General features: G+C 40.9%; 1 protein-coding gene across 7 annotated transcripts in view; it reads left to right on the forward strand.

The window, feature by feature from the left end:
• The window catches only part of KLHL18 (kelch like family member 18), an 87,697-nt gene that overhangs the window by 48,486 nt on the left and 17,110 nt on the right, over nt 1–22,101 (forward strand). For 3 of the 7 annotated variants that reach the window (XM_078152447.1, XM_078152450.1, XM_078152449.1), the window contains 5 exons: nt 3,750–3,948; nt 7,163–7,306; nt 7,920–8,080; nt 11,783–11,919; nt 13,218–13,455. In XM_078152447.1, the coding sequence (XP_078008573.1) occupies nt 3,750–3,948; nt 7,163–7,306; nt 7,920–8,080; nt 11,783–11,919; nt 13,218–13,455 (879 nt within the window). The remainder of the gene's footprint in view (nt 1–3,749; nt 3,949–7,162; nt 7,307–7,919; nt 8,081–11,782; nt 11,920–13,217; nt 13,456–22,101) is intronic. The other 4 variants (XM_078152448.1, XM_020999066.2, XM_020999067.2 and 1 more) reach the window with 4 other exon arrangements.

Genomic DNA, 22,101 nt, shown 5'->3' on the forward strand with positions numbered 1-22,101 from the left:
GTGGTCACGTGAGCTGAGTCTGCTCTGTGTTGTTGCCCTGATGCCTTCTTCTCACCCCTGACTGTGTCATTTTTCCTTTCATCCCTGGTGTGCCAAGCCTGCTCACCTTCCTCCTCATCCCTCCCGAGCTTGCTCCCCCTGAGCCAAGCCCACCTCCCAGCCCCAGGCAGCACAACCGCTGTGATTGTGGAGCAAGGCATCCCAGTCTCCTCCTACCTCCAGGTGCTAGTGAGTGCTAACTGCACACACAGTTACACGCTGGAGAAGAGCATTAATGAAGTGCGCAGAAGAACGCAGAGAAGCGGAGCAGAGGACACAAGGCAGATTTAGTACAACTTTCCATTTCACAGAGATATATGGCTTAAAAACAAACAGTACGTGGCAGAAGGTCGTAGTTCTTGTACAAGCCTGTATCTTATTCTTTTTTTGTATAGTGGAATGTTTATATTAGTTGATAATTAAATTCATAATGAGAAAGAAAGTTTAAAGATGAGCTAAAGTCAGGCTTTCTTGAGCTTCAGATGACAGCAAGGACCTACTTCGTTTTCCAGCCAGGTACTTATTGTTCCTTTGCGATCACCAATCAGTCTTAGGGAAGAAGAGTAGAAAGAATTCTGTCTGATTCAGTGCAACTATTTCTTAATGCCCAGGAAGCACTTAGCATTAGCCTGCTCAAAGGAAAATGTCAGGAAACGGATTATAGAAACCAAAAATTGGTTTGGAAGAGGCAGGGGTGGGCATCTCTGCACATAAGACTAAGCGTATTTTGGTACTACTCTCATAGGCAATAAGACTCTGGTCAGGTTTCAAGGGTGGGTTTTGGGTCCTCCTTCAAGGTTGAAAACTGAGATCTAGGAATGAAGCTTTCTCATGTAGTAGCATAGAAAAGGTACATGTGGCTAATGTTCTAGTATTTCCATAGCTCTTTAGCTTCTACTCTAAAAAGAACATAAGTAGGACCTTCTCAGATACTAGGCCAAGCAAGCCAATGCTTGACTAAAGGAACCATCATATTCAATTGGTGTTGGTCATAAAAGCCTTTTTAATGCTCAGCTGCTCTGTTGTTAGGGAGGCAATGTGGTGGTGTAGAAAGAACCATAGGTATGGAGTCACAACACCTTGCTTTCACATATGATTCCTACACTTCACCTTCAGCAAGTTAGCTAACCTCTTTGAGGCTCCTTCCTCAACTGTGCCATGGGAATAATACTTCTTCTATTAGCTACCTCACATGATGTTGTTGTGAGAAGAGTTTGTAAACCTCGGAGTGTTATGTAAGGGTGATCTATCAGTATCTGTGTTAGAAATGCCTGGCTTAAACTTGAGCACATAGAGACCTTTGAACTTTGTACGTCTGATAAAAACACTCCTATTCTTTGCCCATGATCCCAAATAAAAAGAGGGATGTCAGCTGACCAACAAGTATTTATTAAGGGCCTACTATGTGCCAGGACCTGTGGAAAGAAAGAATGAAACAGCCTTCCTCCCAAATGGCTTACATTCTAATGGAGGAGATGACAAGTAATTATATACAGCACAGATATAAAGTGAATAAGTATAAATATATTCAGAGTAATTAAAAGCAAGATAATTTGAGAGAGAAGGCACTAGCATTTTGAGGGGATCAGGAAAGGCTTCGTGCAGAAATTGCATGATGCTTGAATTGCATCTGAAAGAGAGGAGCTCTGTAATAAGGAAGTCAGGAAGGAAGGACTAGATTCCATGCATATGGGATGGCACAGAGAAAAAAGATGAAGTGTTGTATGTATGAGGAACAGAGAGAAAGCCTGTTTGGCTGGATGTCAGAAGGAGAAAATGATGCCCAGCAGTGTTTGAAAGATAGGTTGGGACCAGGTTGTGTAGAAGAGTTTTATTTTATTTTATTTTTTTGGTGAGGCAATGGGGTTAAGTGACTTGCCCAGGGTCATGCAGCTAGTAAGTGTTAAATGTCTGAGGCCAGATTTGAACTCAGGTCCTCCAGACTCCAAGGCCAGTGCTCTATCCACTGCGCCACCCTGCTGCCCCTGTAGAAGAGTTTTAAAGGACAAACAAAGGAGTTTATGTTTGTCCTTGGGTCAATAGGAAGCCACTAGGGTTGGTTGAGTAGAGGAGTCAGATGGTCAGATCTGCACTTAAGAAAAATTATTTTGGTAGCAGGGTATGTGCTGTTTTAAAGTAGTAATGAGACAGGGAGACCAGTTAAAAGGGAGGAATAATTTAGGCAAGAGATAACTTAGCCTGAACTGAGCTGGTAGCTTATGAGTGGAGAAAAAGGGTTAGGTATGAGAGGTATTGTCAAGGTAGAAACAGCAATATTTGGCAACTGATCAAATATGTGGAAAGTGGGGGAGTGAAGAGTGGAGATGATCTTGAGAGACTAGAAAGATGGTGGTGCCTTTGAGAGAAACAGGGAAGTTAGGAAGAGGGAAGTAATTTAGAGGGAAGATACATTCCATTTTGGACATGTTGAGTTTAAAATGTCTCAAGGACATCTATATTGAAATGTCGGCTAGGCAGTCAGTGATACAGGACTGAAACTCAGTGGGGAGATTAGGCCTGGATGGACAGGTCTTGGAGTTGTCTGTGTAAGAGTGATAAACCCTTGGTTAAACCCGTGGTTGCTGATGAAGTTATTGGGAGAGAAGAGAAAAGGGTCTAGAACAGAACCTCCGCAAACACTTTCTTGTTAGGTGATATGATATGACTGATGGGCCAGCAAAGGAGACTGAGAAAAAATGGTCAGACAAGATGGAAAGAACTTTAATTGTGAGAAATAAGTGTACGCTTTCAAAAACTGACAACTTTCAGGTTTTTCCAGAAACTACTACTAGGAGAGACAAAGAAGCAGAATCTCAGTGCTAGGATAAGACTATCCCCAGTGCCTGCTGCAGCCTCCCCCTTCACCAAACCTTAATGACCTCGGCTGGAAATTTCATCGGTGCATCACCCCAAGTCTATCGTCTTTGTGCTTTGTCTTCTGACAAGAGTCCCGTCTAGCTTACTGTCACCATCAATATCACCCAAAAAGAACCAGCAAGAAGAGATCTTCCCTGTTTGTCTTAGATTACAGTTATTTTGGAATTGACAGATGATCTGATCAGAGTTGATCCAGAGTCTGAGTAGGGCGTTCTAGGTATTATTCAGCAAAGGATCTAGGTACAGGATATTGCTGTGTGTTAGCTCTTCACCTGAGAGCAGTACATTTGGAGAGAGGGTTTGGGTGGGTCTTCCTACTTACCTTGGAGATCACAAGCAGGTCAGTGTACCTTTCTCTGCCTAATTTTCCTCATTTGTAAGATGAGGAGGCGTGTAGTGGAGAATCTCTAAAGAACACTCCTCCTGTTGTTGGTCCTGTGATCCTATAATGAAAAAGACACAAGTCTCTAGAGAAAGCCTTGCTATAATTGCATACCCAGGCTCATTTTCTTCCTCTGCCAGTGCTCTTTTCTCTCTCCCTCCTCCCCTTGGCCTAATTCTTTTTACTTCATTGCATTTGCTGGTACACATCTTAGTTTAGAATCTAACTTAAATATCACATTTGAAATCTGGAAGAGACCTTAGAAATCTTCTAGCCCAGCCGCCTTGGAAGTGACTCACCCAGAGTTTAAACAGTGCTATGTAGTGGTAAAGCCAGGATTAAGACTTCTTCCTTCTGCTCTTCCAGAAGGAACCTAAGAAATGATGAAAAATTTCATCTCACTCTCCTCCCCACTGAGCTCTCCCTTTCTCTCTTTTCCTCACATCCAAAGGCTTCACCCCAAGAACTGTCTGGGTGTCCGTCAGTTTGCTGAGACCATGATGTGTGCTGTGCTGTACGACTCGGCCAACAGTTTCATCCACCAGCATTTTGTGGAGGTGTCTATGTCAGAAGAGTTCCTGGCATTACCCTTTGACGATGTCCTTGAATTGGTGTCTCGGGATGAGCTCAATGTGAAATCAGAGGAGCAGGTACTTGGGGAACAGTAGGCTTTCTAAAAGCGTTAGTTGGGAACATTGTCTTTTTTCAGCCAGTAGGGGAGAGAATGCATTTTGTGATGCATCAGTATCTTCTGATTTGATTTTTTGTCCCTTCCCATGCACTCTGAAGAGAAAAGCAAAATGTCTTCTTTGAAATTCTTTCCTTCTTTAAGATTCAGCTCAGTTGCTACTTTCTCCATGAAGCCTTTCCAGATCCCCTGAGCCAAAAGCATTCTCTTCCACCTCAGAATTCCTTCCACAGTTTCCTTTGCTCCTCTCATACTCTGCCTACACATTTTATATTTGCTTATTATGTACATGTGCACCATATTACATTATTAGCACCTTGAGCACAGGGACTGTATTATAGTTTTTCATCTTCATATCCTTACTCTTTAGCACAGTGCTTCACATATAATAAACTTTTAATCAATGCGAATTGAATTGAATTTTGATTTGCTTGTCCATGGTCTAACAGTGATAGGGGTCCAAGAAAACAACTTAGCCCCCTCATTCATATATTTATTCGTCTTATGTGCAGCCACACACTAGGCTCAGTTCAGGGGATGGGGAGGTCAAATGCAAAGGCATGAGACATGGCATCTGTCCTGGAATTTACAGTATTATTGGAGACATGAAACATGTACACATGTAGCTACAGTACTGCCCAGGCAGCAAGTACTGCAGGAACTCAGAGGAAGGAGTGGTCACTTCTAGCTTGGGTCATCAGGGAAAGTTCCGTAGAGGTTGTGGGATTGAACTGCACCATGAAGAATGCACAAGATTTCAGTGGGGCCAGAACAGAGCAGGCAGGACATTCTAAGTTCTGGATGTGTTGGAGATGGGGTGGGGGGAGGAGGTAGATAGGGAACAGCACTGGTACATCTTGGGTGGAGTGAAGGATTCACTCTAAAGGAGGAGAAAGGACTGGACAGATAGGTTGGGGGCAGGTAGGCAAGTTTATAGATGAGGCTGAGAGTGGTTGGTAGGCAGGCAGTGGGAGCAGTTGCCTTAAACTCCTCGTGCTAAATGTCAAATGGACTGAAAGTCCAGGATAGGCCTCTGAAGGACAGGTTTGGAGCAAGTCTGTCTAGTGTGAAGCTGTGCTGGAGTTCATTTTTCATATAATACTTCATAGCTTATAAAGTGCCCTCACGGACACATTTGATCCTCACAACAGCTCTGTGAGGTAAATAGTGCAGGGTTGATTATCTTCATTTTTTGGATGAGAAAGCTGAGCCTCAGCGAGGTGTAGGGACTTGTCCCTAATCATAGAGCCTGTCAGCGTCATAGCCGGGTCTTTCAGCTCCACATCCTGTCCTGTGCTTTCCTTACTGCTTCCCCAGAATATTGTACTTATTTCTTTGTCTTCTAGGGATTACTAACTTGGTTGCATAGCCTTAGGCAAGTTACTCACCAACATCTCTTTATCTCCCTACTTGTGCCTCAGTTCTCCCATCTTTAAATCATAATAATGACTATTTCTATGTCCCTTTAGGGTTTATCACCACTTTCCTTGCCATAGCCCGGTAAGTTAGGTAGTGTGTGCATAATTATCTCTGTTTTTCATATGAGGAAATCAAAGGCCTGGAGAGGTTGGCTAAGTAACTTGTTCAAGGTCACATAGCTAGTAAAGGCCAGAGCCTTGGGCCTCACACCTGGGTCTTTAGGGTATAGATCTGGTATTCCTCATGATACCTGCCCCTAGACGTCTCAAAGGGCTGTTGTGAGGATAAAGTGAGTGCTTTAAAAAGGAACCGATGCTGTACAAATTCCCTCTTGATGATATTGTTCATAGCACACTCCATCAGAGCCCCTTGTGAATGGTAAGAACACAATTTTGCATAGTCATTGAGTTATTTGCTTAGAATATTGGGCCAAGGTAATTTCAAAAGTGAACCTATTCTGCACACTCACCCACTGAATTTGGGGATGTCTGTCGTGCAGTTTGTGGTCCTGAAGACCACTAGGTGGCAGCACAAACAAGAATGTTTACTTCTGGACATTGGAGCCTGGTGAATGAATCAAGATGTAGCTCTTCCCCATGCCCATCCCCAAGTGGTGAGGCCTGTGTAGCCACTGCACTATAGAAAAGGTCTTTGGAGTATTTCCTTCAGTGGCTCTGGCACGTGCAGTGTTATGGCATTCATCACAATAGCTCACATTTGCACAGTGCAATGTGGTTTATAAAGATGGCAATGTGTAGCATCCTGTTTAAGTGCCCAGTGACTCATGGCACTGTTCTAAGTACTACTTGAAGTGAACAAAACAGATGTGGTCCCTTTTGATGCTCACTCTGACCTTTTTAGGAAGACAAGATTGAGCCTCAAGAGGCTAAAGCCTATTTCTGGTAAAAGAGGGACGCAAAGGAAAGGGAGAGAGAGGCATGTATGTTCAAGTCAGAATACTTAGAAGTTGCTTTTATTAATGGAAATAAGCAAAATAAATTTTTGATTAAGCTATTTTGTGGGGGGAAACTATTGATGTTTCCATCCATCATGTCCTATTTTGAGACTCTAGAGCAGTCCACAGGGATTTACTGAGCACCTGCTGTGTACTCTGTAGTGAGCTGGGAGCACTGGGGATGCAGAAGGCATTCAAAACACATGCCCCTCCATTTGTTTGGGGACACAATACTGAAACAGGTGAAACAATTGGAAGATAGTACCATTAAGTGCCAAATTGTAGGATTCTTCAGCTTAATTCACCATTTATTATAGTCCTAATATGTATAGACACCAGAGTACTATAAGATTAGAAGGAGTACTAAAAGATTTATATCTGTATATATGTAAGCACATGTATATACTGTATTATATATATATATGCAGACTATACATATATATTTAACCTATATACATATTCTTTATGTAATACACATTTATACATATACACAATGTCCCATACGTCTTTTGGGACATCCTATATATGCTTATATGGATGTACTTATTTCTCTTCTGTTGCCTAGCAAAGTACATGAAATACACACACAGATAGACATGCATATATAGTACTTTGTAAACTGTAAAAGGCTTTATAACTAAGCTGCTATTGTTTTTAAACTACCTAGTGTTTATTGAATATGTACTTAAGAGTTTATATCATTGTGAAATAGAATGGTTAGAGAAGGTTTCATGGAGTTGGGAGTTGATCAGGGCCCTAGCACAATGCCTAGCACATTGTTATTGTTATTCCGTCGTTTCAGTTGTGTCCGACTCTTTGTGACCCCTTTTGGGGTCTTCTTGGCAGAGATGCTGGCATGGTTTGCCATTTCCTTCTCTGGATCATTTTACAGATGAGGAAGCTGAGGCAAACAGGATTGAGTGACTTTCCCAGGGTCACACATCTAGTAAGTGTCTGAGGATGTATTTGAATTCAGATCGTCCTGACTCCAGGCCCAGCACTCCCAACCTGGCACAGATAAGGCACTTAATAAATGTTTATTGATTGATTTGTATCAGCAGAGGAGAAAGAAAAGCCATTCCAAGAAAAGAGAGGAACACAAACATACGAGCAATAGGACTGAATATGTCAGTTTTGTAGCACAGTGACTAAAGCGAAGGGTCCACATTGAAGAACAATAAGATATAAAGTTGGACAGGTTGGGTAGGGCCATGTTGTGGTAGAGGACCTTCTAAACCAAGCAGCATTTAGATTGGAGATAGCAGAAATGAAGGAGTTTTTTGAGCAGAGGGGCAATATGCTCTTCAAGGCTGGGGCCACGCCATACCAAGATGGGCTGTGAGAATGGAGGACAAGGAATGGGTGTGAAAGACAAAAATCGCTAAGGCTTCATGACTGACTGAACATGGAGAGGAGGAGTCTAAGACGACTTCAGTGCTCGGAGAATGGCAATGCCATTAACAAGGGCGGGGCTTCATCATATTCTTGTAGTTCATAAATAATTTGACTTTCAGAAAGAGGTTCTGCAGCCAGTGTGTCATTGCTCTTTTGCCTGGCAGGTGTTTGAAGCTGCATTGGCCTGGATTAGGTATGACCAGGAGCAGCGAGAGCCCTGCCTTCCTGAGCTTCTGTCCAAAATCCGCCTGCCTCTCTGCCGTCCTCAGTTCCTATCAGATCGAGTGCAGCAAGATGACCTGGTACGCTGTTGTCATAAGTGCAGGTAAGCAAGGCCTGACTTGAATTCTGTCCCTGCTGCTTCAGGGAGCTTCTGCTCTGTCTAGACAAGGGGTCATGCTTGTCAAGGGCCCTTAGAGGGCTTCACAGTTTACAACATCTCTATCTTAGCATCATCTTCTTTAATCCTCACATTAACACTGTGAGATAGGTAATCCAGGCCTTATCATCCCCGTTTTACAGCTTAGGAAACCCAGGCTCAAAAAGGGCTTCCCCAGGGTCATATAGCTAATGAATGACAGAGACAGGGTTTTGCACCTGGTCTTCTGACTCCAAGTTCGGTGCTTATGCAACACTTTCTCTCATTAAAGATGATTTTAGATGGCACTCATATTGCCAGTACAGGGAGCAGCATAGAAAGGCATAGAAACACATCCCATGTTAGCCAGGAACTTCACCTTTTGTCACTGTATCCTAGGAAGGAGGTAGTAGACCCCCAAGTTCAGGTTACATGCCTCACATAAACAAAGATCAGGAGAAAACTTCTTGTTCCTTTTTTGAGTGTCTGTCCCCCTGTTCTCTCTTTACTTTTCCCCTTTCTCATCCCTTACTCTATATTTAAGGTAACCAAAAAACTCCTAGTTTTGTCTACTTCCCCCCCTCCCATTCGCTCCCCCCCATCTCCTGTGCACTTCTTCTAGCTCCCTTCTTGAACAGCATCATCAGCCCACTTGGGTGGCACAGAGGCCATTTGCATATTTCCCAGATCTCATTGTCATCTCAGGTCAAGCAGTTTTAATTCAGTTCCCCAAGGTGACATGGGGGTTCCAAATCCACAGGGACTTAGGAAGAAGGAAGGTTATCACTGGTGTCTGAAATCATAAATTAGGATGAATAGATGATGACTGGGCGTGCCAGTCAAAAAGGTTATGGCCCCACTTTGATATTTAGGATTAGTCTAGCATCTGGCTTTGAAAGTCTACCATCTCAAAAGTATACTTACCAGCTTACCCAGTATTTTGCATAATCAAAGTTACAAAAATAGTTTTTTTCCATTCTTAGCCACAACATTATAGTTATTTGCTATTTTCTTTTTTTTAAACCATTCTCAGTACCCTCCTTTGTTTTTCCTTTCTGGGCCCAGTCTGTTGTCTTCTTCATCTTTTATATCCTTACTGCTTTCTTTCTTTTCTCTTTTCTGTTACTCTTTTCATGCCTAACTCCCTCTTTTTCTTTCTCTCTACACCCAGCCACTCTTTCCCTACTTTTGCCCAAGTAGCTCCTTTCCCTCTTTGGTCCCAGTCACCTTTTCAAAACGTCTCCTAAAAATTCAATCCTAAGCTTTCTTATAACATTGTTTGCTTTGGAGTAAAACTGGAAAACAAGCAGGTGGGTCTTTCTTGGGCCTTTTTCACCAGATATCAAGAAGACTTTGTTATAAAATGGTACTACAGCATAGACACCCCCAGAAAAAACAAAAACAAAAACCTGTGTCATGTCATGGTTCCACTTGGATCTCCATGGTGTTGGGACTGAGCAGGCACATAGGCCCAACTCTCTGGACAGCCTAAACCACCTCTCAAAGTCCTAGGGGAAAGACTGTTTTCTTCTGAATCTTTTTCCTTCTTACTACTATAATCACTACAGTTTAGCTTCTGCTATACTTAAGTAGACTCCTGATTTGTCTTCCTGATTTTAGTTTCTTCCATTTTTAGTTTATTCTGTAACACATCAAAGCACCGACTTCATTTTTTCATTATCATGTTAACCCAGGGCTCTGGCTCAGAAAGCTTCTATGGCTAGTGATTGTTCGGTCCAGTTTCCTACAGGATAAAGTCAAGACTTCTTAGCCTGGCATTCTGAGTCTGGCTGCTGCCTACTTCTTCACCTTTATCCTTCCCTACTCCTGTTCCTTCATTGCAGCCAACTGCCCTAGTCATCATTCTGCAAATGTTCTTTGAGTTTTGTTGCCTACCTGCCTTTTTTTTTTGGCTTTTGTAATTTCCTTCACCTATAATGCCCACCTCTGATTCCAGTCTATGGCAATCTAACCTGTCTCTCAGTACCCATAGCTGGTGGGAGTGACCCCCTAAAATGAGTACTTTAGGAAGATTAATTGGGCAGTACCCTTACCATGAGAACAAAATAGCATTCAACAGGACTGGAACAGCTGTCTTTTCCTTAATGCTTTATTTGGGTCAGTTAGCTTAGAAGGGAGGGCTTTGCATTATGACCCAAGGGTTAAGTTCAGGCAGTCCTGTTCCCAAGACAAGGCTCCTAAGTGTTAGAGCTCTAGGGTGGCAGCCATCCTGAGCAGCATCTTGAGAGTAGGAAGAGGGACCCCCTCTAAGTTTATCCTGTTTCTGGACCTATTAATAGCATCTTGCAATTCTGTGGCACTTTGGGGTTTACAAAGCACTTCCCTTAGACCAACTCTGTGAGGAGGTTGGTAGTATAAATATTATTATCCCGTTTTGACAGAGGAAGAAATGGAGGCTCACAAAGATGATGTTCTTACCCAGGGTCACACAGCAAGAAAGCGTCAGAGCTAGAATTTGAACCAAGGTCTTCTGACTCTAAATTTTTTTGTGCTTTCTGTTATACCACACTGCCTCTCCAAAGACAGAAGTATTAGGAAATCAGGAGAATCCAGTCCAGTTCCCCCACATTCTCCAATGTGGCTTAGTAGTTTCAGTCCCATTTCATATTATTGGGGCATTTTGACCCTAGGAAGACCTGGGAACGATTTGCTTTAGGTGAATTAAGTTATTATATTCTGTATTGCTAAGCCTTTCCATGCTAGTGGGGATCAGTTTATGTGCTTCCTGGTGACCTGCACCTTGATCCATGAACAAAAGCTAATTCTGAGCTCAAGGGTAGTATATGACCTAGTTGGCAGTTGGCAGCTACGTCTCCACCTATTACTGCTGGGGACCTGTTACATGAGAGATCAGATGGATTTTAGATTAGTTGTGCAAAGCAAAGTTGTGGGTCAAAACAGTTTGAAGAGAGGGAAGGTTATTAGTGATACTCAGAAATGTAATTTGGAGTGATCGAAGGCTAGGCCTGCCAGTCCAAACGTTATTGACCCCTATTTAGGTCACCCACACAGCTGGATTTGTCATATCTACCAGCTCAGAATGTTACCAGTCTGGGCATTGTTTCTCATGTTCATAGTGATGAAATCATTTTTCCCCTTTCAGCAAAGCCATATGCTTATGTGCCTTTCTTTTTCCTGATCCCAACCCCCTCTTTTTTCTTCCCTTTATGAAGTTCTCCCTCCTGTAGGCAGAATCATTGATCAAACTGCTTTCTGGTCTCTGGTGGTGGGTTTTTAATTTCCCTATTGATTTTTTTTTTAGTAGCAGATCTTTTAGTTATTAACTCCGACCCATCAGCAGAGTATAGTTAAGCTCCCAAGTGACTTGCCAGGCAATAGAATGTGTACTTGTACTTAGCAAGGAAGCATTTGCTTGTTCCCAGAAAACGCAAGATATAATTGACTCAGGAATGAGCAGATGCCTGGAGATTTGTCCTCATTAACTCCACGAGACTCACACCATACACAATCATGCTGCCATTTGGGATCCCTCAGGTCCATAGTTTTTGACGGCCATCCCTCTTTTTATCTGAGAAAGGGTAACTTGGGTATTTCTTTTGGGAGGAAGGAACCTTGTGCTGGAATTTGACAGTCTGTTCTTGGTTGAATGTGAGTAAATCATCTTTCTTACCTTGTGCTTCATTTCAGGGACTTGGTGGATGAAGCAAAAGACTATCACCTCATGCCAGAGCGCCGGCCACACCTGCTGGCCTTCAAAACTCGGCCTCGCTGCTGCACTTCCATCGCAGGGCTCATCTATGCCGTGGGAGGCTTGAACTCAGCAGGTATCTTGCAGCTCCCCTTTGGAGCTCCCAGTCAGAGGGGATTTGCCAGGAGAGTATAGCAGCATACCCTTTGGGTTTTACCCTTTCAGATACTTGGCTTGCTTTTGTGCACTTCTTGACTTTTTTAAATGACTGTGTTTATACTGTTAATGTTTATTGAGCATCAGTAAGGTGCATCTTTTCCCATTGTGTTTATGATTAGAGATTTACACACCTAATTAAGGGGAGAAGAGAGAGTAAAGAAAAGAATCTGACAATCATTCCAGTCTTAGCCCAACACAATTTAGCTGAGTCTCTATTATCAGAGCTTTAAGAAAGTAACAACTTCAGTTACTTTCTTAAAGCTCTGATATTAGAGACTCACCTAAATTGGATTATTCCAGGTTCAGGTTGCTACTCAAGTGCTTTTGGTGAGCACTCTTCACTCTCCCTGACCAGGGATTTTCTGGATGAAACAGAAGAGGTGATCCACCTTCCTACTTATGATTAGTGGCAGTGCAAGATAACAAACAGTTTCATTTGAGAAATCCACCCCAACCGTGGTAACACTGAGGCAGTGCAGTACTGGAATGGTTACCCTTGGGAGTGGCATCCAGAAGAAAATGTGTATATTGAGCTCTTTGGAAGAAAAGAGTTTAAATTGTTAGGGATAGTGCCTGGACCTGTGACTTCTTAGGTATAGGGAATTCCTGAGTGATAAAACTCCCTTCCCCAAAGCAGTCACCTTCTCTGCATCATGCAGTCTTAGAGAATTGCCTAAGCCTAAAGTATGAAGACACTAAGAGACACTCAGCCCATAGGTGCCAGACACAGGACTCGAGTCTCCCTGGTCTCCATCAAGCCTTTCTGGTTCTCAGGGTAGTTCTCTTATCCACTGGGTCCTGCCGGCTCTCTGAAGGTGGCTATTATTCTTTCCAGCCCTTAACATAAAGCTTTGGTTCTAACAGGGTGCTCTGTATGACAAGCATAGGAAATTACATTGTGGTGCTACTTCTCTGCCACTAGCTCTAAGCTAGGAGTCTCCTTGATTGTAACTGATTTTCAGTACTGAAAATTATCCTCTACTGAGGATAAAATGGGTCTTGGCTTTGTCTAGCATCCTAGAAGGCGTAGCATGAGTGAAATTTTCACAGTGGCAATACCCACAGATGAAGTTTGTTCTTGAAAATGTTTAGGATATCCCTGGTATCTATGGTATTTTGTCATTCTGCAGACAGAATCAAGTGAAGTGCTCTGACTAGTCATTCCCCATAAGTAGCAAACTAAATAAATGGGATCATTTGTTTTAATTTGAGTAGCAAATTTTTATGCAGGTGATTCGCTGAATGTGGTCGAAGTGTTTGATCCCATCGCCAATCGATGGGAGAAGTGTCAGCCCATGACTACAGCCCGTAGCCGTGTAGGAGTGGCTGTGGTCAATGGGCTCCTGTACGCCATTGGAGGATATGATGGCCAATTGCGGCTGAGTACTGTGGAGGTATACAACCCTGAGACAGACACGTGGACCAAAGTGGGCAGCATGAACAGCAAACGAAGGTATTTGGGCTTTGAATTCTGCCATGTTGTTTTTCTGTTGTATTTCATCCATTCATTTATTCATTGAGTAAATATTTGTTGAGTCTCTACGTACAGTGAGGGTTGCAAAGGACTAAAGCAAAACTTAGAACTGAGGGGGTTCTTTTGGACCATCTGGTCCAACCTCTCATTTTATTAAGGAGGAAACTAAGGCCTGGGCCTTATCACAGTGCTTGTAAGGGACTCTAGAGGTCTTGAAGATGGCCCCCTTTCGCCCCACACACACGTAGACATGGAAAGTGAAATAGGATGTAAGTTCCACTTAAGTGGGATAGTCATGCTGAGAGAACTCTGCAAGTGTGATTTCAGGAAGCCAGAGGGACTATAGGAGGTTTCATGAAGGCTCCATTAGAGGCCGGATTTGGAATCACACATCCCAGATGCTAATCCCTGAGGGGCCTTAGGCAAGTCATTTAGCGTCTTACTCTATAAAATTAAGATTGATGACATAGCCCCTAAGGTTCCTCTCAGCTTTAAATTTATGATCCAAAAAACTTCAAGTAGATTTAAGTAGATAGGATTTCATGTTCTAGGGCAGGCGTGTAGATACAGAAAGTTGCCCAAAGTAACCAGCTCAGTCTCCTTTCCCCTCCTAGTCCCTAACTACCTGGTTTATCCTGGGAGATATATATTAAGCCAGTATTTTAACTTCTGGACCACAGGCAAATAGGGGCCTGTCTTTGTTTCTAACATTGAAATTGTGACATGTCTGGATGCTATTTTGAGTGACATGAGATGGCTCAGTGGGCTGAACAGTGCTATAAACAGTTGTCTGTGTTGGGTATAGTTCAAAGAACCTTTAACTTGGAATCAGGAGACCTGGGTTGAAATGACCCTGGCCAAGTCACTTCGCTTTTCTGAGGATAAATCTTCTCATCTATAAACTTGAGATGGTAACGCTTGCATCGAGAGGAAAGATGATATAGGGAATTTAGGATTAGCCTCAAAGTCAGGAAGACCTGGGTTCAAATCCTTCCTCTAACATATAGTATCTGTGTGACCATGGTGAGGTCATTTAACTTAGAGGGAACTCTCTAAGACTGTAAGTTATAGATAAGTTGCTGATCTGCCCTGGTGAAAGGAGTTTGCATATTGGAAACTCTCCTCACCAATGAAAGCACAAGTTTGGCTCTCCCTCCTAAATAGGAGGAAAAAAATGCATGTTCTTCATGTCCTTGATTTTCTGTGATCAGAGTACTCTGTAAATGATAGATCTCTATAAAAATTCACATTACTGGTATGAATTGTCTCTTTCACAATTACTTTCTCTCCATTGTTCACTTTCTTTTCCAGAAATAAGAAAGGAAGACCAATTTACCTCTGTCTAAAACTTTTTGCTACCTAAATGGTTAATGGTAATAAATTATATATTGTATAATTAAAAGCATTTGTGTAGATAGATGTGGTGCTTTCTTTTCTAACTAAGGAAATAGTGCTAATATTTATGTCCAGAGATAATGAATCTGTGCTTTTTTGTGTTATTCAAATCCTATTTAGAAAGAATTAAACTGTGGTCTGTCTTGGAAACAAAGAAAACATCATATATAACCCACTTCTCAAAACCCACTGGTTAATGCCAAGTCTGCACATTCTTCCCACCACTGATGCTTTTGGTGACTTTGCTCTTCCCACTCTTTGGGTATGATACAGCATTTCTGTGGCTTTAAATGTTCCATTGTCCTGTTTCCCCAAATTTTAGTTATTTCCTTACTTTTTGTTTGGGTCAGGGGTGGACTGAAGTGGAAAGTTGCCAGTCATCTTTCACTTGTTCTCATTTGCCTACTTTCTTCTCATTAATTTTAACAGAATTTGAAATACAACTTGGGAAGGCATGCTACTGATCTAGTTACTCTCTATTTTTCAATAATGCTCTGTTATTTAATGGTTTTGATATAGCCCATTTCATTTTCATTAAATTATAGGCTTTGTTAAAATGTTCTTGGTAGTTCTGTAGGCTTGAACAGTAATCTTTTTTCAGGCATTCCGTTCCCTACAGTGCTTTTTGGAGGAACTTTCATTCTCTTCTATCCATCATTTGAGGCTTAGGTCGAGTGCAACGAACTTCTTGAAGCTTTCCTTCTAAAACCCCACCTCCACCCCCCACCCCTAGCCCCACACTAAAATTGCCCTTCTCTAACCTTAGTGACTGGGCCACTCATTTAGTAATTGTACTGCTTTGGACAACCTTTTGTGTTTCATTTTTGTACCATTGCTATTTATAGGCTGATTAATGGGCGTAAGATTAAGTGTGTTTAATGTTGGTATTTTCCCAACTGCTTTTCACCCATCAGAGCTTAGAGGAAATACTGTGTAAATTCTCTCTCTGCTTGAGTGCTGTGGGACAGTGTGGTGAAACAAGCAGAATGTGGACCAGAGAGCCAGAAGACCCATGCCTTTATCCAGATCTTACTGTGCTGTCCATATTGCTATCAGTGAGTTGGATAAACAAGTAAATGGCATACTTATCAAATTTTCAGATGAAATAAAGCTGAGCAGGATTGTTGGTATCCTCGATGACACATTTATTAAGCACTTACTGATATCAGGTAATGGGGGGACACAAAGACAAAAAAGAAATAGTCCTTATCCTCTGAGAACTTATATTCTGTCAAGGGGTGGGGAGGACACACAGGGCAATATGTACGTATACAAGTACATACAAAGTATAAACAAAATTAGTCCAAGGTGATTCTGTGAGAGAGAGAAGTCATTAGAATTTAGAAGGTGGGGAGGAATTAGGAAAGGCATTGTGTAGAAGGTGATGGGAGCAGTGTTGAAGAGGAATTCCATTCCAGACACATGAGGCAGAGCCAGTGTGCAAAATGTAGAGATGAGAGATAGGGTGTTGTATGGGAGGAATGGCAAGAAAGCCAGTTTGTTGAGACTGTAGAGTGGATGAGGTGGAGTAATTTATAGGACTGGAAAGGTAGGTTGGGGCCCGGTTGCAAAGGAGGATCCTGCTTTTCAAGTTGATCAGACTACTGATGTGACTATTATTTTTCTACCTGTCTAAAGAAAACTTTCTTTAGTGCCTTTTGTGCCTGTGCCTCACCTATGTCTCTCCATCTTTCCCACAAGAATCCCATGAAAGAATTGGCCACACGTTTTCATAATATCAGGTCATTCGTGTCTGTGGCATTTTCCTGATCTATCATGCCTGTAGTGATCCCATCAAAAAAAGGAAATAAAATTAGCTGGCATGACTTGTCCTTTTTTTTTTATAGCGTTTTATCTTTTCCAACTACATGTAAAGACACTTTTTAACATTCATTTTTTAAAGTTTTGAGTTCCCAATTTTCTTTCTCCTTCTCTCCTTTTCCCCTTCCCTAAAACAGTAAGCAGTTTGATATAGTTTATATATGTGCAATCATGTAAATCATATTTCCATATTTAGTTATGTTGTGAGAAAAGAAATAGACCAAAAGGAAAAAGCGTGAAAAAAATAAAGCGAAAATAGTATGCTTTGATCTGCATCAATTCTTTCTCTGGATGTGGGTAACATTTCCCATCATGAGTCCTTTGGAATTGTCTTGGATCACTGTATTCCTGAGAATAAAATTGTTCATAGTTGGTCATCGCACAGTGTTGCTGTTACTGTGTACAATGTTCTTCTGGCTCTACTCACTTCACTTTGCGTCAATACATATAAGTCTTTCCAAGTTTTTCTGAAATCCACCTGCTCCTCGTTTCTTATAGCACAATGGTATTCCATTACATTCATAACTGCAACTTGTTCAACAATTCCCCAATTGATGGGCATTCCCTCAATTTCCAGTTCTTTGCCACCACAAAAAGAGCTGCTGTAACTATTTTTGTACATGTGGGTCCTTTTCCCTTTTTTATGATCTCATGACTTGTTCTTGATGAAGTTGTATTAGTTTGTTAACACTGCTTCCTTTTCTAGGGATTTTATAATCTTCCCTGGAAAAAAGTATTTTGATTCTTCAATGTATATGCGATTTCATTGATATGAGTACTCCCTCCATGGCTGGAGATCCCAGTCTATTCATTCCCTCTCATACTGTTGTCTGTGTCCTCTCATAAATCCATTCAATGTGCTAAGAGCTTTCTCCTAACATTTTTGACTTTGTGTGGGTGCCAGTGAAGTATGCAGTTATCACTTGTTGCCACCATGTGAATGGCCCATCTTTTCCAATCAGACATCTCTCTGATGATAACTTGTGCTGCTCCTTTTCTGTAGTTCTTGATTATGTGTTTCATTGCCCACCCTGTGCCTCTCCATTGCCCTTTGGATGACCTTCAGCCCTAATTCTTCAGAGACTCTGTTGCAGCCATATAACGTCACCAGAAAAATATTGGTAAAATTAAGGTTGATTTCAAGGAGAAGCTGGGGGTCATTATAAGTTCTGTTTGGTTTCCTAATGGCCATCCAGTCTCTTCTTTGGCTCCTGTTCAATTCTTGATCCAGTGCATTGTTTGTGACATGTTTCCAAAATATGTGAACTGAGGAACCAACTTCTTGGGCTTTCCACCAAACTGCATAGTGCAATAGATGCATAATAGATAGGCATTTTTTGTCAACTTGATTTTTCACTGTGAATAATTAGGACAAACTCTTGAGAAATTATGGATCTTATTTAAGAAACTGCCATGTTCCAAGGCTTGATGCCACTCACACAGATAGCAGCCTCTAGAGGACCTTTATCACCTAATGGAGAGTTTTCTTTGATTTAAACTCTGTGTTGAGTCTCTTATCAAATGTTTGGCAGACTTACTCTTTTTCTTGTCATATTGCTAGAGCTAGCATTTCTAGTACAATATTAAATAATGGTGGTGCTAATTAATATCCTTGCTTCACCCTGATTTTACTAGGAAGGCTTCTAGGTTATGCCCATTACAGATAATGCTTGCTCTTGGTTTTAGATAGATAGTACTTTTCATTTTAAGAAAAGCTCCATTGATTTGTATGCTTTCTAGTGTCTCTCATAGGAATGGCTGTTGTATTTTGTCAAAGCCTTTTCTATATCCATTGAGACAATCATATGATTTTTGTTGTTTTTGTTATTGATATAGTCAATTATGCTTACAGTTTTCCTAATATTGAGCCAGCCCTGCATTCCTAGTATAAATCCCACCTGGTCATATTGTATAAGCTTTATGATATATTGCTGTAATCTCCTTGATAGTGTTTCATTTAAAATTTTTCATTAATATTCATTACAGAAATTGGTCTGTAGTTTTCTTTCTCTGTTTCTGCTCTCCCTGTTTTAGGTATCAGAACCATGTTTGTGTCTTAGAAGGAATTGGTAGAACTCCTTTACTGATTGTTTTTTCAAATAGTTTATATAGTATTGGAATTATTTTCTCCTAAGTAGTACCTTGGCTGCATCCTACAAATTTTGGTATGTTGTTTCTTTGTTGTCATTATCTTTAGTGAAATTATTTATTGTTTCTGTGAGTTGTTCTTTGATTTAGATTATTTAGTTTTCAATTAATTTAATCTATGCTTCCAAGATCTTTTGTTGGATATAATTTTTATTGCTTTATGATCAGAAAAGCATGCACTTAGTATTTCTGCTTTTCTGCATTTATTTATGAGATTCTTATGGTCAGGTTTTGTTAAGGTGCTACATACAGCTGAGAAAAAAAGTATATGTCTTTCTGTTCCCATTCAGTTTTCTCCAGAGGTCCATTATATCTAACTTTTCTAAAATTTTATTCATCTATAACTTCTTTCTTATTTATTTTATAGTAAAATTTATCTAGTTTTGAGAGAGGAAAGTTGAGGTCCCCCCATTGGTATGGATTTACTGTCTATTTACTCTTGTAACTTATTTAACTTTACCTTTAAGAATGTGGATGCAGGGTGGAGTCAAGATGGTGGAGAAAAGTCAGAAAGTCGCCTGAGCTCTCCCCAGTTTTACTCAGAAACAATGTTACATCAAGCGTCTAAATGGATTCTGGAGCAACAGAACCTACAAAAAGACGGAGTGAAACAATCTTCTAGCTTAGGATAACTTAGGGCTTCAGGAAAAGTCTGTCTCACTTAGGTAAAAAGGGAAATGTAGCCCAGTACAGATGGTGTCTAGGGAAGCCAACAGGTAGCTCTCAGCTACAGCACAGATTAGTAACCAAGGCCTCTGGGTCCTGGCTCCACAGGCCAGTGCAACAGCAGGTCAGCTGTGAGGCCTCCAGCCCCAACAGAGAAGACAAACTGCCAGCCCCAAAACCCCATAGCCCCATAGGCAAGACTTGGCTGGACCACCCCAGCACAGTGGGCAAGCTGCCAGCACCTGAGACCCAGGCGTAGAAAACCAGGCCCCCAGACCCCAGCACAAGAAGCTCAGTACACTGCCTCCTGTGTCCTAGGAGCAGAGCTCAACTTTAAAAGTTATGAAATAGACTAAAAAATGAGCAAAAATAGAAAAGAGCCCTGATCATAGAAAGCTGTTATGGCGACAGCGAAGATCAAAACACGAACTCGGAAGAGGACAACAATGTCAAAATGCCTGCACGTGAAACTTCAGGGGATCATGAATTGGTCTAAAGCCCAAAAAGCCTTCTTGGAAGAATTAAAAAAATATTTAAAGCAAATAAGAGAGTTAGAAGAAAAATTGGGAAAAGAAATGAGAGTTATGCAAGAGAGAATCAACAGCTTAGAAAAGGAAGTACAAAAATTGACAGAAGAAAGCAGTTCTTTAAAAAATGCAATTGGCCAAATGAGGGGGGAAATCTACTGAAGAAAAGAACTCCTTAAAGAGTAGAATTGACCAAATGCAAAAAAAGCTACAAAAGCTCACTGAAGAAAATAATTCCTTAAAATTTAGAATTGGGCAAGTGGAAGCTAATGACTCTATGAGACATCAAGCATCAATCAAACAAAATCTAAAGAATGGAAAGATAGAAGAAATTTTTTTTCTCATTGGAAAAACAACTGAGCTGGAAAATAGTTCCAGGAGGGATAATTTAAGAATTATTAGACTACCTGAAAGCTCTGATTAAAAAAAAAGAGCCTAGACAATATCTTTCAAGAAATTATCAAGGAAAACTGCCCTGATATTCTAGAACCAGAGGGCAAAATAGTCATTGAAAGAATCCACTGATCACCTCCTGAAAGGGATCCCTAAATGAAAACTCCCAGGAATATTGTAACCAAATTCCAGAATTTACCAGGTCAAGGAGAAAATACTGCAAGCAGCCAGAAAGAAACAATTCAGATGTCAAGGAGCCACAGTCAAGATTACACAGGATTCAGCAGCTTCTACATTAAATGATTGGAGGGCGTGGAATACAATATTCTGGAAGGCAAAGGAGCTTGGATTACAACCAAGAATCAGCTATCCAGCAAAACTGAGTATAATCTTTCAGGGAAAAAGATAGATATCCAATAAAATAGAGGACTTTCAGACTTTCCTGATGAAAAGACCAGAGCTGAACAGAAAATTTGATTTCAAATACAAGACTCAGGAAAAGCATAAAAAGATAAACAGGGAAGGAAAAAAAAATCCATACTGTTCAATAAAGTTAAACTGTTTACATCCCTACACAGGAAGATGATACTTGTAACTCTTGAGAATTGTATCTCTATTAGGGTAGATAGAAGAAGTATACATAGACAGAGGGTGTGGGTATAAGTTGACTTTAATGTGATGATATAACAAAAAATCAAGGGTTGAAAAAAAAGGATTGTACTGAGAGAAGAGGAAAGGGGGAGGCAGAATAAGGTAAATTATATCACATGAAGAAGTATTGAAGGCATCACGTGAAAGATAGTAGAGGGAAGGAAGGGAGGGGTGAGCATTGTTTGAACCTTACTCATCAGATTTGGCTCAAAGAGGGAATAATATATTCACTTAGTTGGGTGCAGAAATTTATCTTACCCTATAGGGAAGTAGGAGGGGAAATGGGAAAGAAAAGGTGGGGGAGCTGATAGAAGAGAGGGTAGATTGAGGGAGGTGGCAGTAAGAAATACTGGTGAGGAGGAACAGGGTGAGAGAGAAAAGTATAAATGGGAAAAATAGGATGGAGGGAAATACACAGTAACTGTAAATGTGAATGGGATAAACTTTCCCATAAAACAGAAGTGCGTAGCAGAGTGGATTAAAAAACAGAATCCTATAATATGTTGTTTACAAGAACCACATTTGAAGCAGAAAGATACACACAGAGGAAATTAAAGCAATAATTAGGAGCTATTTTGCCCAACCACATGCTAATAAATCTGACAGTCTAAGTTATATAGATGAATATTTACAAAAATTTAAATTTCTCAGATGAACAGAAGAGGAAATAACCCCATTTTAGAAAAAGAAATTGAATAAGCCATCAACGAATTCCCTAAGAAAAAAATCTCCAGGGCTAGAGGGATTTACAAGCGAATTCTACCAAACATTTAAAGGATAATTAATTCCAATACTATGTAAGCTATTTGGGAACATAGGCAAAGAAATAGTCCTACCATATTCCTTTTCTGACACAAATATGGTGCTAGTACCTAAACCAAGAAGAGCCAAAACAGAGAAAGAAAATTATGGACCAATTTCCCTAATGAATACCAATGCAAAATTTTTAAATAAAATATTAGCAAAGAGATTGCAGCTATTTATTATGAGGATAATACACTATGACCATGTGAGATTTCTACCA

The sequence above is a fragment of the Phascolarctos cinereus genome, unplaced genomic scaffold (genome assembly GCF_003287225.1).
Source record: "Phascolarctos cinereus isolate Bilbo 61053 unplaced genomic scaffold, phaCin_HiC Scaffold_4;HRSCAF=312, whole genome shotgun sequence".
NCBI classification, from domain to species: Eukaryota; Metazoa; Chordata; class Mammalia; order Diprotodontia; family Phascolarctidae; genus Phascolarctos; species Phascolarctos cinereus.